The sequence below is a fragment of the Juglans regia genome, chromosome 7 (genome assembly GCF_001411555.2).
Source record: "Juglans regia cultivar Chandler chromosome 7, Walnut 2.0, whole genome shotgun sequence".
Classification (NCBI taxonomy): domain Eukaryota; kingdom Viridiplantae; phylum Streptophyta; class Magnoliopsida; order Fagales; family Juglandaceae; genus Juglans; species Juglans regia.
Genome location: NC_049907.1, coordinates 37,115,571 through 37,129,185, shown reverse-complemented (window position 1 = coordinate 37,129,185; position 13,615 = coordinate 37,115,571). Strand labels below are relative to the sequence as shown.

The window sequence follows — 13,615 nt, the reverse complement described above, 5'->3', positions numbered from 1 at the left end:
TTTTATTTATTATTTATATTTAATAGTGATAAATATTATAGTAATTTTATTTTTTATTTATTATATATTATAGTGATTTTATTTTTTATTTATATATTATAGTGATTTTATTTTTTATTCATATATTATAATGATTTTATTTTTTATTTATATTTAATAGTTATAAATATTATAGTGATTTTATTTTTTATTTATATATTATAGTGATTTTGTTTTTTATTTATATATTATAGTGATTTTATTTTTTATTTATATATTATAGCGATTTTATTTTTTATTTATATATAATAGTGATAAATATTTTTTATTTATATATTATAGTGATTTTATTTTTTATTTATATATTATAGTGATTTTATTTTTTATTTATATATTATAGCGATTTTTTATTTATTTATATATAATAGTAATAAATATTTTTTATTTATATATTATAGTGATTTATTTTTTATTTATATATTATAGTGATTTTATTTTTTATTTATATATTATATTGATTTTATTTTTTATTTATATATTATAGTGATTTTATTTTTTATTTATATATAATAGTGATTTATTTATTTATTTATATATTATAATGATTTTTTTTATATATTTAATAGTGATAAATATTATAGTAATTTTATTTTTTATTTATATATAATAGTGATAAGTATTATAGAATATTTGTGAATAGTTATGAATAGAAATTGAAGTGAGTTTGTGGGTCCCATTGGGAGTAGTTTAAGTTGTTTGGTATGTAAAATATTTTCAAAAGTACGAAAATACTTGAAAAGTGTTGAGGATACTTGGTTATCCAAACACAGCCTTAGTACATTCATAAACTGATGTAATTTTTATGTAGTATGTTAGATTTATATTAGGTTCTACGTTAGATCTGCAGTTTTACAATTTGATGGACAACATCAAGTCACGTTAATTTGTGAGTTTACTTTTATGAAATTTCTTTGTGGCTAAAACATTTTTTTTATATTTATCAAATACCAATTTAAATATTTTATATTTCTTCAAATTTTAAGAAAAAATCATATTCATTTAAGAAATTTCAGAAGTTTAAAAGAAAATTCATGTATATTTATATATATATATATATATATATATTTATGATTGTCAAATATAGGATGCTCCCTAACAGGACTCCTTACAATAATTATGTCAATAATAGGATTAAAGTCAAGTTATAACCCGATCTATCTAGAAAAAAATGTCTAGGGTTCGTCCAAATGAACTTGCATCACATATCCATCTAGCTAGGTTCCTAATCATCATAGGTTCCCCAACAGATAGATATTTTACAATAATTACGCATGGATAAACAATCCCAACATGACCTCCTCATCCCCCCCCTAATTTCCGGGTCAAAAAAAACCCTATACCAAGCTCAATCAATATGTTTGGAGCCGACAGAGCCATGTCAAGTGATGAAGCCAAATCCAAGGCAAGTCAATTTAACTATGTTAACCGAAAGTAACCGTCAATCAACTACAAAGAAAACTATATACAAGAAAGAAAAGAAATAGCTACTAACAGTACAAAACAAAGTAGTGGGGGAGAGAGTATAATAAAGAAATCTGATTCAAGAACTCATTAGTTATGAATTTTCTTTAATGTTATGAGTATTATTAATAGAGGTTTGGTTTGGAAAAGGAAGAGGGAGGAGTGTCGGAATTAAGTTTTAAATGCAAGGAAGGGCCCCTCCGAGTCCGACCCCCCCCTCGTTTCATTTTCTACTGCCCCATGTCCCTTAGAACATGGAGGAAATTATGGCGGATTCCCAACCATAAAAGCTCTCATACAACCCCCCTCCCAAACACTTCCTAGTTCTTGAAGCAACAAAACCCATCATGCCAAAAGTGAGAAGCCACGGCCAAAAAGAAAGTAACAGAAACCCACTTCTATACTATCATTGCAATCAAATCCAACAAGAAAAGCAGCCATGATTTTTGCACTTCCTTTGCCAATCACTCTTTTCAAATCCGTTTACACTTGAAAAAAGCAAGAAAGAAAGAACGAAAGAAAAAAGAAAAAAAATTTCGGGCCACTCTTCCCAGGTAGTAAGTACTCTACTCTTAACCAACCAAAAAATTATAAGAACAAAGAAATTATGGAGATTGAATCAGCCAAGTGCGAGTGCTGTGGCCTCAAAGAAGATTGTACCCAAGACTACATAACCGAAGTCAAGGCCAAATTTGATGGCAAATGGCTTTGTGGGTTGTGCTCAGAAGCTGTAAGAGATGAAGTTAGCAGAGGAAAAAAGCCATTCGGAATGGAAGAAGCTGTGAAGGCTCACATGTCATTTTGTGGTAAATTCAAATCAAACCCGGCGGTTCGAGTTGCAGATGGGATGAGGCAGATGCTTAGGAGAAGGTCAGGGGATTCATCTTCTTCTCCATCTTCCGGTAAGAAGTATTCAAGGTCAGGAAGTACATCACAAGTGAGCGATGCATCGTCTTTCTCATTGTACTAATTATTAGAAAAGAAGTAGAGCTCTTGCTAGGGAGGGGGATTTGCATGCCATGTTGATCTTATATATGGTTGGAATAATTAATCATGTTGATAAGTAGCCTTTCATGCCAAGGCCGGTTTCAACTTGTATTTGTACAGGGGATCATATCATTTCAAATGGAGGCTGCATCTCGGTTTCCCTAGTTCTTGAATTATATTGGTATGTTCTTTTCTCTCCCTTTTTTTCGAATCTCCCAACTTATAATCATACTGGCATGGGAAAAAAATAAAAAAAATAAAATCTTTTGCCTTTTCTATTCCTTGAAAAGAAAACTTTCTTTCAATTCCCACGAAAAAAAAGAACCTTATAAGAGCTAGCTCTTTTGTTGGGTTCTTGACTGTCCTTAAAAAGAAATTTTCCCTGATCATCGTTGCATTTTTTTGATGACTTGATGTTTGTAAAGAGAATCGGGCAGTAGAACTGAAATTTCCTTAAAAAATTTAAAGATCTCATGAAGTCGATCTGCAAGTCAATGAATAAACATGAAGTATATTAATGCATGGGGTTGAAACTCGAATATACAAAATCGAACTCTTCTGGGTTAATTTCTTGATGCCTAAGATATTTTTCTTCCTACCTGACTCGATCACTATCAAGTTGATTATACAATCATTAACTTTATTAACAATTCTCTGTTTTCTAGTATTAAAAATGTGGCAGAAAGGGTCAACTTCCCACTCCACTATAAAGGACAATTACCTCAACATTATGCCCTATGCTTCAATTATTTAGGTTAAATTATTAATTTCCCCATTCTAGATGATTAGTGGTTGACAAGAGAAACATGTTTATTTTTGTAATAAGCTGGGCTTTGCAGTACTGATCAGATGTGAATGGGGTGCATTTAGTAACTGTATTATAGCCGTTGATCTTTGGAATATCAACCAAGTAGTACTTCATGTTTGAGCTACCCAATGATCTCCATTTCTGTTCCTAAGATAAGCTTGAATATTTCTTTGATTAAAAGAACTTATCTGCTTGCAATAAGACAGCCCAAAGCTGTGTAACTAATGAGATTAGAAAATGGATTGGCCTTACAAATATAGGCAGAGACCCCAACTCATAAAGTGGAAAACAGAGTTTAATGTGTAAATATGCATGTTAGATAGAATCCTCTTAAAAAAATCACATATGATCAATGATAATGATGGGTTTTGGGCATATGCAATATTCTCTGAAGAAAATGAGATTATTTGTGGAAAGAGCTGCAGTTTTGTGCCACTCAGGGTCCATGTGAACAGATGGGGTGCTTATTCATGAGTCAACATCTGCTTATTTCACAGTACTTTTGTTTTTTTTGCATGCACTTATAACCGTCTGAAGGTGTCGTGCCTGATCAGAATCAGCAATGCCTCTTATGGCATGGCATCTGAAATTGGATTCCTGAAAACTGTTGTCAGGAGTGTGTAATAATAAGGCATTCAATTTACAGAGTTCATGTTGCAAGTCTCAACCATAATTCCTAAGATGCCTGCAGGCTGCAGCCCACATAGGTATTGATCCATTCAAGCGTGTCTCAGACACAAAATAGCGAATTAACCATGTTTAATTCTATGATTCTTCAAAGTCTCCAAGCAAACTGCAGGTCCCCGCCATCTTCGAACAAGCATCCTAAAATTGGTTTTGACAAATATTTTCTTCCTCCCTTTATTATATATTTATTCATCTTGAAGGTCTTGTACAAGTTATATAATAAGATAATTTAGATTAAATACCATAAATTATTGAAAAAAAATTTTAGAAATAAAAATTCTATCCACCATCATTTTAATTCCTCATTAATTCTCTCATCATTCTCTTACGTGGTATTGAAGAGTTTTGCTATATATCAGCCACTATTCACTTCTACACCCCATATCTGACATTTTTTTTTTTTATAAAATGCAGGATGTGAGGTAATAAATAGTGACTGATAAAAAGAATTACTTAGTATTGAATGATTGCATGAGAAGTAATAAATGATAAATAGTTATCCAATCATTTCGTGCTACATTAAATGATGGTATAACGATAATGAAAACAAGATGTTATATAACACTTCTTTACAAAAGGAAAATAGTTCTAACATGAGAAAATATATTTGCAATAGTAAATTGTGCAACTGTCACGTAATCGTTTTGAAAAAAATGAATAAAATATAAGACCCACATGAAAAAAATTATTTTTTTAATAGTGGACCATACTTTTTTTCAAAGCGGTTACGCGATGTTTACGCACTTCACGGTTATATGTAGAATTACTCTTCTAACATTAACACTCTCTTACTTAAACAACAAAAAAATATCAACCCCTAATAATATTAATATAAGATAATGTAGAATTAAGTATACATGGTTACTCAAAGCAAGCAAATATGTTATATATTATATGCCTGTATAACTTTCTGTGAGACAGTGACTTACCAAAAAAGTAAAATAATTTTGAATAGACTCGTCAAAAAATCTGTTCAAGGGCATCATATATGGATACATTCAATAAACCATGCTCAAGGGCATCTCTCTATCTAACTTGCTAATTAAAGTTGGTTGTTCTACTTGACATGTTATTGGCATAATTTGGAGTATGATATTGATGGTAAATTTTTTTTTTTTTTTTAATTTTTTTATGAGATATTGATGGTAACTTTCTAACACGTTGATGATGTTTTGGGCCGACACCAATATACGTCTTTTTCCTAGACATCATAAATGTTTTTTGTTTTGGTATAAGAGAGAGATAAGGAGATTAATCGGACCACTTTATGATGTTTATTATTTTTCTGTAAAAATTAATATAATGTTTAATCAATATAGTAGAACTGATCATTTACATGATTTTCTCTCTTACTCTAGATTTGAAAAGTCTATAAAATTAAAATGGTATAAAAATAAATCATCACCTCTACTTGCAACGCATAAGCTTGGAAGTATGAGATTTTGTTCTTATATTTATTCTCTACTTCTAATTCACAAATTTTAGAATCTTAAATGCGCCAATACAGTAATTTTTTTAAAAAGACTATATCACCCTTTCTCAAACTCACAGGTTTTAAAAGCTTAAAGATCTTTAATTAGTTCCTCAAAATTTATTTATTTGCATTCCGAGTCTTCCGTTGGATTTAAATTTTAATTACGAGAAACATTGTACCTCTCCGTCCGCTAGCCTCGAAATGAAATCTACGGCCCATACGCCCATACCCAATATGACCGTTGGGATTCAAATTTGAATAATGATAATACTCTTATTATCATCAAATTTTAAGTCCCCGTCCTTGCGTAAAGATTCAAAAGTACACGGAAAGACCAACACACGTCACAGAAAGAAGCTAGAAGCCATGAAAATGGTGAAAACTACGCTCTTGGGATCAACACCTGGAAAATCAAGCACCACCACAGCTTTGGAAGATGACCGCTCCGAAAGTCGAGACAGCTACTACTTCCCCGGCTGCCGAAAAGATGCTAATTGTAACTGCCCGATTTTCTTGGCCAGCATCATTGCCCTACTCTTGACCTCAGACCCATCAGCATCCAGAAAAGCTCCCTCACTAAGCTCTTCGCTTCTCAAACTGGCAACGTGGAGTGCACTCATATCTCATTCAATTCTTCTATCTTATCCACACCTAGATCGAGTGCTAATTAGGTTCCTCCCCCTCCGTTTCTTGAATCAAATGCAAGATAGAATTTCAACGAGGAGATGAGGAACAGGAAAAGAGAGTGGGATTTTAGAGAAGTCGTTTGATGAGATTGGCATTTGGTTTGAGTTTGATCTTCGTGGCTGAGTCCGGGCTTCATTGTGTGCTTTCTGGGGACTTAAGACCCGTGTTATCGCGGGATATAGTTAAGCATGTGGGTGAGAAATCCTGGGTTGTGCAAGATTTGAAGGGGAGCTGAGTTTTTTGCAGAGAGAGTTGCAGGGTCTTGTCAACGGGGAGGTTTCAAATTGCAGCAATACTGATTCTATGAGGGAAATTGATCAGGTGCCGCATATAAAACTCTTCTTTGGAAATCATAGATTCATTCAAAAATTTGTCATGGTTCTTTTAGGAGAGCAAACTGAAAATTCTTGTTTTAAAAAGTCGATGAGAGATCAAACAAAATTTTATTCTTTTCAGGACGGTTTGCTCTTGATTTCGAGTTGTACGTTGTACAAGTCAGCAATGGAGGAGGTTAGTCGACTTATGGGGATGGCCATTGCAGACAACGGGATTGCTCACAACTGGATTTTCTTCCCGATCTTTCACTATCTTATTCCGGCAGAGTTACAGAGGTAAACGCAAAACACTCTTGATATCTGATTGACTAGGCAATCTCAATTTCTCTAGAAAGCTTCATATTGGTATGATCAGTAGTCCTGGCAAAACTTAAACGTAAACACCACTAGATTCATTTAAAAAAAAAAAAAAAAAACTTTAGAGGCATTTCCTAGCATAAAATACATGGTTTTTGTTCACTTTGGGTGCAAAGTGGTCCGGTGGGAAGGTTGGGTATTTGGTTTGGTAGGCAAACACTTCATGGGCAGTGGGCACACAGGAAGTGGGGCGCATTAGTCGTGTTATTAAATCCCGATACCTTGAGTATGGGAGAAGCTCAATGCTGGATAAACGATTATTTTCAATAGCAGTAGAGTTGTTGAAGTTTCGATTTCAAAAATGTTTGGAAGCGGAGTGAAGCAAGCGGTTTGACTCTTCTCTGCTTTTAGATGCAACCATTTCAATGAGTTTACAACAAAACATGACGTCGATCCTAACTTAAAGAAAGCCGACGGATAATGGGTATGCCTCATCTTCTCTCGGAAAGTGTCCGGCACTCATTTCTTGTAAATATTGGTGTGAGAGGAGAAATCACTAGAGGCCGGGCTCGAGCACAGGCCCACGTATAAGGTTTGGGTTGAACTGGGTAGCCCAAGAGGATGAGCACAGGGCATGGTACACTGACAAAAGGACGGAAGGTAAGGCAGGACAACCTGACACCATAACTGGCCGACCGTCAAGGACATGCCTTGCCCCTGACCCTGATGTCCGGGCGCTGTAGGAGGACGAACGTGCTTGACCAAGACCACGCTGCATTTAATGGAACAGGAGCGAGCATGCCATGGTAGGAGCCACGTTGCATTCAATGTGTCCCGAGAGTTGGCACGCTACAGTATGCCCCTTGGGTGTCAGCAACAACCGTGGTCAGGCTTGGCAAGCTAGAAAGGACACCCAATCATGGTATAAAGCTGCATAATAGCCACCATCACCTCAGGGTTCACCCCGACAAGATATAAATACCTCATCTCTCAGTGAAGAAGAGCGTTACTCACACTCTAGAATACTTCTACTTTCATTCTCCCTAAGTTCTTATTTTCTCTCTTCATCTTCTACCTTGAACTGATTTGAGCACCGGAGTTACCACTGCCCCCTAGCCCCCATTTTTCCATCTTAGCAGGAATCAGAGCTGAGCCAAATAGCTTGGAGTTGCCCAGGCTGCGAAACACGACATAAATAGTGGCGCCGTCTATGAAATTTTATTTCCTATAGTAGTGTGTCATTCGTATGTCAGCAACGACATGCTATCAAGCCTCGTGACGTGAAGAAAAACAACCCGAATTGATGGAAGGAAGAATTAACGAGCAAGCTGAAATGATACGGAAACTCATAGAGGAAGTGACGGCTCTCCACGAGGAAAATATCTCCTTGCTGAGGGCCGACGGGGAACCAGAGGACCAGCAAAGCCACCACTTTGAGTCTCGTTGCCTTTTCGAAAAAGAGCAGAATGCACCTCGAGATTCGAGAGCTCGGGACAAGTACGCAAAGATGTCAAATGCGTAGGCATGACGTCCACGGTGGACCAGCTGTTCACCAACACGGAGCTGACATACAATGCCGAGGTCATGGCAGTCCCTCTCCCTTATAGTTCCCCATATTGACGCTTATGATGGGTCAAAGGACCCCTTTGAGCATCTGGAGACGTTCAAGGCCCATACTTTTGATGTTCCCCTCAGAGTGAGTCGGAATGCCCCACACGCAACCTCTCCCGGGAACCTGTGTACGCTTGGGACAGTCGACAACTTTGCTGAGCTGGCTGACTTTTCCTGATGTAGTTCATGGCAAGCCGGAAAGGAGGCGACCCACATTGTACCTCTTGACTGTGAAACAGCGAGACGACGAAAGGCTGAAGTTGTACCTCTCTCAGTTTTATAGGGACTGCATGACAACAAAAGTCCAGGATGAAAAAATCACCCTTACAGCTCTGTTGGGGGGATTTGGCCCTGGAACCCCTTCAGAACCGAGATTGCGTGGAAGACCCCCCCGACTTCATTGAGGGAGTTCCTGGACTGAACTGAGAGTTTTATCAACGTTGAAAACACTCTTTGGGCATTGATGGCTCCCTGAAAGGCTGAGTTGGAAAGGGCAAACAAGAAAACAGCTAGCCAAGGAAGCGAGGTGAGCAGGGTAGGTAATAAGAAGAAGACATGTGGGACCAAACACATGGAGGAGCAGCCCACATGCGGGTGGGTGACCCCGCAGCCACTCCAGCCTAGTGGTAAAGGCCGAAAGGGATCCAAGCCCCGGCGACAAGGCTCGACCCATTAATCTTCTATTATTTGATGTAACAGGTGCGACATGCCATGGCAGGAGTGCATTCAATGTGTCCCAGGAGTTGGCACGCTACAACCTTGGTCAGGCCTGGCAGGTCTGCAGGGAAGCAAGAAGCTATTTGGGACACTCGATCCTGGTATAGAGCCGCATACCAGCCACCATCACCTCGGGGTTCACCCCGAGCAGATACAAATACCCCCTCTCTATTGAGAAGGGCGTTACTCACACTCTTGAATACTTCTATTTTGATTCTTCCTAAACTCTCATTTCTTGTAAATATTGGTGTGAGGGGAGAAATCCCTAGAGGTCGGTCCCGAGCCCAAGCCCACGTATAAAGCCTCAGCCTAGGTCAGATTGGCCCAGGAGGCCAAAGAGGATGAGCACACGGCAAGGTACACTGACAAAAGGACGAAAGGTAAGGCAGGTAAACCTAACACCATAACTGGCTGACTGTCAGGGATAGGACATGTCCCTGACCCTGATGTCCAGGGCAGCGTAGGAGGACTAACATGCCTAACCAGGACCACACTGCATTCAATGGAACGGGAGCAGGCATGCCATGGCAGGAGTCACGTTGCCTTCAATGTGTCCAAGGAGTTGGCATGCTACAACATGCCCCCTGGGTGTCAGCAATAACCGTGGTTAGGCCTGGCAGGTCTGCAGGGAAGCAAGAAGCTGGAAAGGACACCCAATCCTGCTATAAAGATTAAAGCTGCTAACAGCCACCATCACCTCGAGGTTCACCTAGACCAGATATAAATGCCTCATCTTTCTGCCGAGAAGGGCGTTACTCACACTCTAGAATACTTCTACTTTCAATCTCCCTAAGCTCTCATTTTCTCTCTTCATCTTCTACCTTGAACTGACTTGAGCGCCGGAGGTACCACTGCCCCTAGCCTCCATTTTCCATCTTAGTAGGAATCAGGCCTGAGCCAAACAGCGTGGAGTTACCCAGGTTGTGAAACACGACATCAACAGTGGCACCGTCTATGAGATTTTATTTCCTATAGTAGCGTGTCCTTCGTATGTCAGCAACAACACGCTCTCAAGCCTCGTGCATGAAGAAAAACAACCCGAATTGATGGAAGGAAGAATTAACGAGCAAGCTGAAATGATACAGAAACTCATAGAGGAAGTGATGGCTCTCCGCTAGAAAAATATCTCCTTGCAGAGGGCCGGCGGGGAACCAGAGGACCAGCAGAGCCACCACTTTGAGTCTCGTTGCCCCTTCAAGGTAGCAACAGCTGAAGAAGAGCAACGCATAATGGCTTTCTAGAAACGAGTTTTCATCAGGTCTAGGTTCTCCATCCATTGGCTTGATTTTGACTTTCTTGGGGAGTTTTCAAATTGATTGTGGGTTCAAGGGATTCAATCAATGTTTTGAATACCGTATCGGATGCTGTACCGGTCAAGGCACTGGAACGAAATATTTCGGTACCGGTACCGTTTCGAGATAGCGTTTCGGAATAACATTTCGGAATACTCGATATATAAATAAATTATATATAAAAATTATATTCTAAAATAATAGTCTATATATAAATAAATTATATATAAATACATATATATAAATTATAAATAGTCTAGTCTGAATTGTGGGTTAAAAAATAAGCTTGTAGTTTGAAAAAAAGAGAAAAAAAAAAAAAACTGGCCGAAATATCGGCCGGTACTGGCTGAAATTGAGAAGAAACTCCATTTGGTGTCAAAGTATTCAAAAAGTACTCCATAATGCTTTGTTTAGATGTATCAATTGTTTCATCAAAGTTATAATATTGTTTTATAAGTGTAGCATTTATTTCATCAACATAATTATTCCTCGGTGGCAATATAACTCGATTCAACATCTCAGACAAATTCTTTGAGTAATCATGAATGTTGCAAAAAACAACATCTATTAATTTTCGTAACATATAAGCATATCATCAGGAATTCTTGTCTTTTTTTCAATTGTGATTGGCAATACTTTCTTGCCTAATTGAAGCAAGTAATTTGAAAAACCTGGATCTAATTTTGCTCACATGCTTTGAGTTAAGCAAATCTTGGTCAAAGTAGGCCATAAGTAAAATGAGAGTAAACTTGCATAAGTATGTTCTTGTCTTGTACCTTTTTGAATAACAGGTAAAATTTGTCAAAAATCTCTATCAAATATAACAATTTTGCCACCAAATAATAATTCTGAATTATTGATGTCCTGAAACATTATGTCCAATGCTTCTATAGATTATTTTTTGGACATAGGGGCTTCATCATCTCATATGATTAATTTAGCAGCATGTAATAATCTTGCAAGTCCACTTTGTTTACTAACATTGTAAGTGTTGCTTTTATCAAAATTTAATGAATTTTAAATCGTGAATGTGTTGTTCGACCTCCAAGTAAAATAGATGCAGCAACACCAAATGATGCAGTTGCAAGCGCTATTAGCTGTTTAGATCTTAATATAGCAAGAAGCGCTCTGTATAGAAATGTTTTTCTTGTTCCATTTGGACCATCAATAAAATATGAACTTGCTTGATTTGAGAAAACATTTTGTAAGATTGAATCATATGCATGTCGTTGCTCATCATTGAGAATTGTTGATGCTAGAAGATCTTATTCTGAAATTATGATAGCCAATTCATCATTAATCTCTGAAGATTGAAGTTGGTCTTCATCAAAACAAATATCATCATCTAAAAGATAAAGCATGTTGATGTCCTTTCCCATTGACTGGAGTGTGGAAGAAATATGCCGTAAAACTTCTCTTCTGACATTCGTAGAGTCATTTTCAATCTTTTTAAAGTCAACTGACATATTTTCTTTAAAATGTTCTCATAATTATCTTGGATTTGTAGGATTACAATAAATCAAGATTATGACAAATAATCGCATCAAACTATTTGGCATTTGGTACAGTAATGTCTCATGTAAACAACCTTCCAAGCTATTATTTGTTTCTACTTCATGAAACGTTGGAAAGACAACACCATCGACCGTTTTGAGGTAATTAAAATATAGATGACCCTTTATATGATCTAATAATATCCGCAGGTAATACCTTTCATCTTCAAGTGGATTTGCTGCAATAATTCTGCCAATAACTGTTTGTTTCTTTTGAGGGGTCCATATTTTATGTTGATTGCTCCGAACAAAAAACTTAGGAAGTTCTTTATATAACAATTTTCGAGAGTTTTCATTTACACAATTTGTTGAAAAAAATTCTGTTAACATTGATTTTGCATAAAAATCAGAGTTTACAAGATTGTTCAAGTTTTGATTTGCAGGAAAAGTCGCTAGATGTTGATCTTCAAGATGTAAGTGTAAGCTATATACTGCTCGATGCATCTCATTTACAATAAATTCAAAAATCATTCAGATAGCTTTAGGTGTAGCAATCCATCGAGTTAATTTCATCAATGGTTTGATTATCTTGTTGAGAGATTACAATAAATCAAGATTATGGCAAATAGTTGCCTCAAACTGTATGACATTTGGTACAGTGATGTCTCATGTAAACAACCTTCCAAGCTATTATTTGTTTCTACTTCACGAAATGTTGGAAAGACAACACCATCAACCGTTTTGAGGTAATTAAAAGATAGATGACCTTTTATATGATTTAATAATATCCGCAGGTAATACTTTTCACCTTCAAGTGGATTTGCTGCAGTAATTCTGCCAATAATTGTTTGTTTCTTTCGAGGGGTCCATATTTTATGTTGATTGCTACAAACAAAAAACTTAGGAAGTTCTTTATACAACAATTTTCGAGAGTTTTTATTTACACAATTTGTTGAAAAAAATTCTATTAACATTGATTTTGCATAAAAATCAGAGTTTACAAGATTGTTCAAGTTTTGATTTGCAGGAAAAGTCACTAGATGTTGATCTTCAAGATGTAAGTGTAAGCTATATACTGCTCGATGCATCTCATTTACAATAAACTCAAAAATCATCCACATAGCTTTAGGTGTAGCAATCCATCGAGTTGATTTCATCAATGGTTTGATTATTTTGTTCAGAGATTACAAATAAATCAAGATTATGGCAAATACTCGCCTCAAACTGTATGGCATTTGGTACAGTGATGTCTCATGTAAACAACCTTCCAAGCTATTATTTGTTTCTACTTCACGAAATGTTGGAAAGACGACAACATCAACCGTTTTGAGGTAATTAAAAGATAGATGACCTTTTATATGAGTTAATAATATCCGCAGGTAATACCTTTCACCTTCAAGTGGATTTGCTGCAATAATTCTGCCAATAATTGTTTGTTTCTTTCGAGGGGTCCATATTTTATATTGATTGCTCCAAACAAAAAACTTAGGAAGTTCTTTATACAACAATTTTCGAGAGTTTTCATTTACACAATTTGCTGAAAAAAATTCTATTAACATTGATACCACTGTCCCTAGCCTCCATTTTCCATCTTAGCAAGAATCAGGCCTGAGCCAAACAGTGTGGAGTTACCCAGGCTGTGAAACACGACATCAACAGTGGCGCCGTCTATGAGATTTTATTTCCTATAGTAGCGTGTCCTTCGTATGTCAGCAACAACGCACTCT

The 13,615-nt window shown here is 36.6% G+C and overlaps 1 protein-coding gene and 1 long non-coding RNA gene across 3 annotated transcripts; both read left to right on the top strand.

Moving 5' to 3' along the window:
- Positions 1-1,649: 1,649 nt before the first annotated feature.
- On the top strand, positions 1,650-4,142 carry LOC118348973. Of its 2 annotated transcripts, XM_035691622.1 has the most exons (2): positions 1,650-2,402; positions 2,608-4,142. In XM_035691622.1, exons 1-2 carry the CDS (start codon positions 2,108-2,110, stop codon positions 2,736-2,738), a joined length of 426 nt encoding a protein of 141 aa, XP_035547515.1. In that variant the 5' UTR covers positions 1,650-2,107; the 3' UTR covers positions 2,739-4,142. The 2 variants fall into 2 exon arrangements, with proteins under 2 accessions (XP_035547515.1, XP_035547516.1); XM_035691623.1 differs by having other exon boundaries at positions 1,656-2,680.
- Positions 4,143-5,790: 1,648 nt separating this feature from the next.
- Positions 5,791-12,023, top strand: LOC118349056. Its single transcript, XR_004802031.1, has 3 exons — positions 5,791-6,464; positions 6,600-6,754; positions 11,903-12,023. It is a non-coding gene; the product is annotated as an uncharacterized LOC118349056 (long non-coding RNA).
- Positions 12,024-13,615: the final 1,592 nt, after the last annotated feature.